The 8,564-nt window shown below is 37.3% G+C and overlaps 1 protein-coding gene across 2 annotated transcripts in view; it reads left to right on the top strand.

Annotated features, from left to right (window-relative positions):
* The window catches only part of LOC128888357 (ets DNA-binding protein pokkuri), a 29,138-nt gene that overhangs the window by 15,820 nt on the left and 4,754 nt on the right, over window positions 1-8,564 (top strand). For both annotated transcript variants that reach the window (XM_054145130.1, XM_054145129.1), the window contains one exon: window positions 7,641-7,886. In XM_054145130.1, the coding sequence (XP_054001105.1) occupies window positions 7,670-7,886 (217 nt within the window). In that variant the 5' untranslated portion in view covers window positions 7,641-7,669. The remainder of the gene's footprint in view (window positions 1-7,640; window positions 7,887-8,564) is intronic.

Below are 8,564 nucleotides of genomic sequence, written 5' to 3'. Positions count from 1 at the left end.
TATTATTATTATTATTATTATTATTATTATTATTATTATTATTATTACTACAAAAAAACAAGTTATACAATATAAATAATTTTTTGAAATAGAAGTTTAAATAGAAATGTTTATTTTCATCCGTAATAAAATAGCATTCGCTTAAACATATTCACTTTTTGAAATATAAAATTTTTAATTGGAGTCTGTAGTCAATAGATTGAATTCGTTAGAACAAGGACAGATTTCGATGAAAGAAAAACGATGTTTTATACTGTTCTAAAACACTTATACTCTTATAATATATTAGGTGAACTGGAAAGTAATGTCGTTTTTGCAATTTTAAATACTTGTTTATCACTCGTCAGCTTATCGATTTTGATCAATCTAGCATTAAAAATTTTGCACACCTGATAGCAAAAGGCTGCTAATAACGAGGGCGATTACATAATTGATTAAAAATAGAAATTTATTTAAAAATTTGTTTGAATTTAACGTAAAAGAAACTACATTACTTTCCAGTCTAATATTATATTTATACCACAGATTCCTGCACTTAACATTGCTAAAAAATTATCCAACAGTTCCAATTGATACAACTATTACTTGGATAGATCAGAAATGATAGAACTATTAAAATGAAGTAAGAACATTTAATTATTTACAAGTACACTGCGGATTTTTATGCATTCGTAGGAGGATTTGAATGTTCAAGGAACTATAATATAAAATGCACACAGTATGCAATAATATAAAAAAATAAAAATATGTAAGTTAAGGTTATATTAAGTAGAAAGTAAGATAAATTCCTACTTAGGTTCAAGTTTTGTAGGAACGTTTGCAAAGATTTTATTTTGCACAAAGATCCGCAGTCTGTTTATGAGCTGAGCGCAAAGTGAGCTGGCAAGCTTCACACAGCTGAGTGTAGTCGGCACGTGGCACATACCGAATGCGTAAACGGGCAGTGTTCGGCTAGTACTTGTGAGTTTTAATACGAAGTCGTTTAACGTCAACATGCGGGATATTTCGATTCGGTTGCATTCAGTGTGTCCACACCTGCCTCAAAGGCTTAATCAAACACGGCTCCCATGGGCGACGAGATTGGGATACGCTCCAATCAGCGCATCCACGTCACCACACTTGGTTACGGATCACCCGTACGATATCGGGTTGCAAGTTGCAAGCATCCACACTAATCGACACCAACCGTTTCCAAACCTCTGCCGTTTCTACTACAATATCATTGTCGCTTCGATGGCCCATCGGTTGGCCAAAGTGGAGGTGCGCTTTTCTCCTCCTTTCATTGGGGAGAATCTTCTTCTCTTTTGGGACGTTCTTCTCTTCGATCGGTAAACCCATTGTACAAATTAACACTTTACCGACCGGTAGCCGATTAATCGGCTTTTTGTCTCCAACGCTTACCGACCGGTAACTGCTATGGTAACTAGCAAGTATTTGTTACTTTGAATCGAGATACAAGTTGCTTTGCTCTGTAAGCTCTCGTGTTTTTATACAATTCCCGGTGCCAGGGAAGATATGCTGCCGAGCGGGCGGTGAGGAGGGCATTAGGATCTTGAACCGCTACCCGGTCGGTAAAGTGTTAAGACATAGTGGGTCTACTGTGCTGTCTCTAAAGAAAATACTTGCAGTTATGTTACTCTGTGCAATTCAGAAGAACTCGATGTAATACAAAAGAACGTGGAATAAGACATCGATAATACTCTGATAAAAGGGTATAAAAGATATAATAATTTTAATTTTCATTGGTGAATTACGCATTGTCAGCCGGTACACGTGTTTCTCTACTTTCGATTACGAAGCGCCGAACGCAGATAATCCAACACTCGCTCTCTGTTGCTTCATCTTCCTCTCTCTCCTTGTTGGACTCTGTCAGCGTGAGTCGCCATACTCAGCCTGAGATATAAACAATCCACTCGTAGACTTGGAAACCTTCCTGTTATTCTCGGCTCTGCCGCTACTTTTCCTATCGCGTCTACTTTACCGACCTTCATCCTTGGACACGCACAATTTGTGCCCTGGCACGCCTTTCTTTTAATTTTACAATTCACCTTCACTTACGCTTACACTCTATCTTACATCCTACTTAATTCTTGTCCGTGTCTATATCTATTGCTTTCCTAAATAATTGAAATGCTGAGGGTCTCTCTCTCTCTCTCTCTCTCTCTCTCTCTCTCTCTTTTAAGTATTTGAACAGTACAGTTTTACTTGGAAAAATTATTCTGCATAATAATCGAGTTAAATAGGAGATGGGCGATCTGCGAACCACCGAATGGCTCGACGTAGTTCGTATTTTGTTAATGTCAGCATGAGCAAGGCTGAACCACCGAATACCTACGATTATTAGCGATTTATATTGGTAATAATGTGATAATCACGTTAGGAACACTAATTTTAGAAAATATAGCATCGTGCGATGCTTCGGAAAATAAAGTAGTCGTACGTATTTAATAAAAGAAAAGAAAAATAGATTACGAACGTACGTAGTTATGAGTGGAATACACGTACAAGTATTGTTTCATTGAATTTCAAACTTAATTTGCGTGCATAATTGATGTTTGCATGTTTGTCCACATGATTCAATAGCTGCGGTCAAAGAGTATAATATCCTTTGTGTCGTTGGTCTTCGGTAGCGAAGATGATGTCATTTCAGTTATCCAGAGAATGTATGTTTTCGTATTCTTTAAACAAATTCATATTTGTGAAAATGTTTATTTCGAAGATGGAGTCTGAATCATAGGATTCTAGTATTGACCAAAACATTCGACATTGTGATTTTTCCTTAAAACTAATGTTTAGAAATACAATCATTTCTCAAGTGTTTTTCGAGTAAACAAGACATTTTATCAAGATTAACAAGTTAATAATACATCTTATCGAGGTTGTCGAGTAAATAAAATTTACAAATTGTATATTGTTCGTTTCATAAAAGTTGGCTACCGTTTAGCTTCTATAGTCATGAGTTGCATTTTAATGTTAACTCGAAAATGATAATTTGTTTATAAATTTACACTACATTTTTTGAAGGCGTACACACGATTTTTTTGGTTAACGAAGATAGTATATATTTAAGTTAGGAAGTTAGTACAAATTTATGATATATAAATAGAAAAAGTATATACAGGGTGGTCCAAAAATGTTGTAACTCCTTGAAAGGTGTGGTTCGAGAGGTGATTTGAAACGACTTTTTCCTTAGCGAAAATGTTGTACGTGGCTTCGTTATGGAGATATTAACAGAAAACTCCGGACCAATCAGAGCGCAAGTATGCTGGCGGAGGGCGGTCGCCTAGCGCGTGACCTACGCCTACTCGTCCCTTGATTGGTCAGTGTTTTCCGTTAATATCTCCTCAACGAAGCCTCGGATAATATTTTCGTTAAGGAAAAAGTTGTTTCAAATCACCTCCCGAACCACCCCTCTCAACGACTTCCGACATTTTTGGGACACCCTGTATTTACTAAAAGTTAGGAAGTAATTAGATAATTTAATAGAAATTTATGATAAATAAATAGAAAAAGTATATATTCCCGTAAGCATTAATACCCAATATAATCAAACGCGTTACACAAGAGCGTACTTTAAAAGAAACCATTACGTGTGCATAAAAGCCACGGGAGGAGATGTAAATATAGCCGTTAGAAAACACAAATGAAAGTCAGTTGCCTAATCAAAAATAGATTGAAATTTCCTATCAAATTATAACGATCGAATTGTATGTTGATCTTCTGAAATTGCACCCCTCTTAACAAAAATTACCCTTCCGAAGTATATCATTCCATTGTCATGAACATTCAACCCTTTATCGAGTAATTCTTCAAATTGCAGAAAATTTCCATGCTCATTTTCGATTTCCGATAACGCGAAAACGTCGAAAGTTAATCGTTACGCGTTGCTATCTAACGCCGACGAGGCCGATAACGGAGGATTACGTTAAGCGGGGCAAACGTTGATTTGTCGCACGCTACGCCACTGTCTGCTATCTCGCTCTGCATCGCCTTTTTCTTACTTTCTTTCTCTCTTCCTTCCGTCCCGAGAAGTATCGAGAAAGCACTTCCTTGTGAGTCGGTGAGAGCGCTACGTAAGCGGACGCATTCGGCACATTGAGTTCACTGACCAACTCAAGGTCGCGAAAACTCCCATTTTCATCATTTCCACGACATCCTCCTGTTTTCAGAACCATCGACATCGAATCGAACCGTTAGGTAGAAAACGACAGCCTGTAGATCACTATTATCTAGGGCTCTTCACCTTTTTTTTTTTTTTTATTTAATGCCTAGCAATTAACTCAAGGTTGTGAAAATTCCGATTTTCATCATTTCCACGACATCCTCCTGTTATGAGAATCATTGAAATCGAATCGAACCGTTAGGTAGAAAACGACACCCTGTAGATCACTATTATCCAGGGCTCTTCACCTTTTTCTTTTATTTAATGCCTAGCAATTAACTCAAGGTCGCGAAAACTCTACTTCTCATCTTTTTCACGACATAGGAAATCTATAAGTGTACGAAGTTTCAACTAAATCTGAGATCAGAAGAACTTGGCTTCTCCTTCAATGCGCGAGTACGTGTTTTGTTCGAGTCTGCCAATTAGTAGCTAATAATTCACGTCATAACTGTGGTAAATAAATTTGTTATCAGCGATATCCCATGTTATCGATGAATCAATAATAGATTATCTCTCAACGAGCTGGAAGGAAATTTAAAAGCACAAAAACGATAAAAAGAGAGAGAAGGTTGAAGGAAGCATTGGAATACCCGGAAGAAACACACGATTGACACTTGGCGCGATAAATCTTCAAACTTCATCGAGAGCTTTCCGCCTTTCCTACCTCTTCAGTTAGAACGAACTACTTGAATTAAGTTTCGCATGTTCCGTTTTATTTTTGTTTAAATTAATATTGAAATTGTAAAATTACGATAGCTGCGCGTGTATAGGTGTGATACTTTTATTAATAATGATATAACAATTTTGTTCGATTTAAAACGCAATAAAATTCCTGTGCAACATGGGTCTACTTTATGACCTGAATTCCCTGTGCCGCAAAGAGTTAAAGCTTTGAACCCTTTGCAGTCAACCGGCACACCACGGTTGGCAATGTTATTTTAACCTTGCACTTGGGCCCCACGTGGCGATCGTCACATGTGATTTTACCCGTTGTACTCAGCTGTCACGTGACGAGCTTTATCTTAGCGTAGGTTATTTATCGAACGGTATAGTTTTGCGTAACATGCAAATAGAAACCTTTTCTGCTGAATTGTGTTCTCCGAGTCCAAAGCCTTACACCCAGCCGCATTGAATTCGCCAATTGTAGATTTTTATCAGCATCGACGGCCAACTCCCGCGCGAATTCTTAAAAAAATCATCCTTTCATTTTTAAGAAATTAGACGAAACTTTTTTATATATTTTCCGAAGGTGTTCATAACATGTACAATAACAAAAAATGTCAATCTAAAGTGTTCGTTATCGAGAGAACTGTATTTTTTAAGATTAGGTAGCTTTTTATACGGGGTGTCTCGGAGTGTCTTTGTGTCTTTGTTCTACATGGAATAATTTCAATTTTTAGAAAAATTCTAAACGCACACATATTTACCAGTGTCTTTGAAGAGGCTAAAGAAGGCGGTTTTTGCTGGAAAGAAGATCATTCGGGTCGTTTCTTGCGTTGAGTATGACTTCCGGCTCGACTTCCTCCTTTCGTTGGCTGGTCGCGACCTCCAAATCGGAAATATCCATCCGGAATGATCGATCGATTACATTTCGCCCGAATTTCGTTCGACTTTATATGATTCTCGTTTTTATGTTCCTAAATCGATATCCCGTCCATATATGACATTAAGCGTTGTTTAATGTTTTTTTCTGAACCCTTTTAACAGTGGCTTATGATTCTCTCTTCAATCGAATATTTTTTTTTTTTTATAATTATCGCATTAGTTTAATATTACATTTACAAAGTTTTTCTACAACGTCATCGTTCATTTTTCTGTAAATACCAACGGAACAGGTGTAATACCTATTTTGATAGCTAATCGCTCAATAAAGAGAGCAACTAAAAGAAACAGAGAAAATACACAGTCAGTGATAGAAGTATTCGTACAGCAACACAATTAAAATAAAATTAATTAAAAAAGAAATACACAAGAGGTTAACGTTACAAAATAACGAACTCTAATTTACGCACATTTATCCGTTTTTTTTTTCCTTCAAAAAACCGTACTTTTGTCTCTGAAAAGAGTCGGACTTCAAACGAACCTTCCTAGATGATTTTATTATACGTACATCTCTTAGGAACACCTTTAAAAATCTTTAAACCAAAATATTATATCTCGCAAACGAAGGTCCGTTCCGAAAAAAAGCGAAAACGATTTGACGGTATTACATGCGTACCACCATAGTTACCTCTATACCTTCCCCTTGTTAGACACCTATTTCACAACTCGAGCAACGAAGCCAGTGAACCACCGCCTTCGAAGATTGCTTTCCCGCAAGAACCGTAGGACTAAAAGAAATTGACAGAACGGAAAGAGTCTAGAGGTCGATGGAAATACGTTATGTAAATCAATGTTTCCTGCTGGCTTTCATTCTTCACCTCGGTCTATGCTAATAATCATTCCTCTTTCCAAAGTTGACTTCGCAACGCGCCTATTCGGTTACCCTGCTCGCACGTTTCACGAGCACACGAACCGTTCACTCTGAAAGTGCTATAAGTTAATATTTATTTGTTACGAAAATTCAAAAGGTCTTGTGTTTCATGCGACGAGGGAATACAATCAACGTTTTTGGCATAATCGTCACGTCCAGGTAGAATGTACGATAATCCCGTTGTGTCCTCGTACCTTGCTAGGTTTCCTTTGGGGGACCAAAAATTATTAATTTTTTTTTTTTTTGTTTTTTTTCATAATCCTGTAGATTTCGGCAAGTAGAATCCGAAGGTGCCAGTTTCAAGGCGAGGGACAAGAAAACTTCAAAATTTTAGGTCCGCCAAAATGAAGTTTAACCTACAATTGAATTTGGAGCAACATCTGTTTACATAATTTTGAAATGAAATTTTGTAAAAAGGAAGAATCGTATCACAAAATTCTTAACCTTGTTTGTCCGACAACTTTCAAAGCGTACGCAGAAGAAATGTCAAACAACGTTAAAATTGAAATCACTCCTTCAAAAGCGAAGTCGAATGTCTCTTTGAACGAAATAGAACACACAAGGTTAGGAATGTTTGTGACACAATTATTTAAAACGAATTTCTTTTTACCAATTTATTCGCTGGAGAATTACTAAAACAATTAATTCTGAAGGTGGGGCGTTGAAAATATCAAATCTGAATTTATAAATTTGGTTATATCGGAAAAATGATGATAAAGCAATACGAAGTAAGACAAGTACGAATAACGCTAAGATAATATAAATAAAAGTACTAAATTAATGTTTCACAACGAAATTTTCAGGAGCGTTAAACCGACAACCAACGTGTGCTGAAATTAATCGGTGATGAACGACCATCCCCTCGCTTATTTATACCATATAATGATCACCATGTAACTATCGACGTTTCATCATACGATAAAAAAGACAAAACATTGAATCGGTGCAAAAAATGATTCACCATTAACCGGTAGAAATTTTGAATCTGTATTTTCGTTATTTCAGAGAGGAGGGAATAGAAAGCGGGAAGTGCTATGAAATTGTTGCCAACGATTCAGCTACCGCAATTGCCGCCGGTCTCGGCCGGGGGTGGAATGACGGGGATGGACTCTCGGCTGCCACCAGGCATATCTTTGCCTTTCAGCCCCACGGAGCTGCTCTGGCGATATGGTCCAGCCATGAATTTTCCACCCACTCACCCACCGCCCACTCCCTTTCTCGACTTCAAGACTCATCTACCAGCGAGTCTAGGTAAGATCGGTTCGGTTTATATTTTTCCTATGTTTTTTTTATATTTTTCTCACCTTCCAAGGTGGACAAAATTTCAAACGAAACAGACAGAATACAAAGTACAACGAAATCAAAATAGGCAGCTAAAGGTGCAAGAAACGAATCGAACGCCGTTTCTATGTACGTTGAATAACGCGTTTACGCGCCGAACGTGTTAATCCCTTATGCGACGAAAACACGATTCTTCGGATAAACGAATATAAAGTACGAGTTTCTTTCGAAATTAATTCTTTTCGCGATAAACGGTGTTCTTCCTTTCGTTACTGTGAATTATTGAAGCCTTCCTTTCGTTATTGCGAGTTCAGAAAGCTACACTCTCTGCCGTTTCGTGCTGGATACTAAACGATTGTCAAGAGTGTTGTGTGTCTGGACCAGTCAAATGGTCAATTACAAATGGTATTTAGTCATTCTGCTACAAGTACGAAACTGACCTCGCTTAAGCTGGCAGAACCGAAATCAACAGAATCATATCGGACTTGGTGGAATATTTAGTACTTATTTTGTACTAATTCGTACCGCCAACAATAATTGTCTAACTCGTGCCGTTTTCGAAAAATTCGTGGCTAGCTTAATATTAAGCTAGCGGGACCACACGTCAAGATTAATAAAAATGACAACATTAAAGTGGATACATTTAGT

This window comes from Hylaeus anthracinus, unplaced genomic scaffold (genome assembly GCF_026225885.1).
Source record: "Hylaeus anthracinus isolate JK02 unplaced genomic scaffold, UHH_iyHylAnth1.0_haploid 11994, whole genome shotgun sequence".
NCBI lineage: Eukaryota > Metazoa > Arthropoda > Insecta > Hymenoptera > Colletidae > Hylaeus > Hylaeus anthracinus.
Note: the sequence above shows the minus strand (reverse complement) of the source record. Positions and strands in the feature narration are given on the sequence as shown.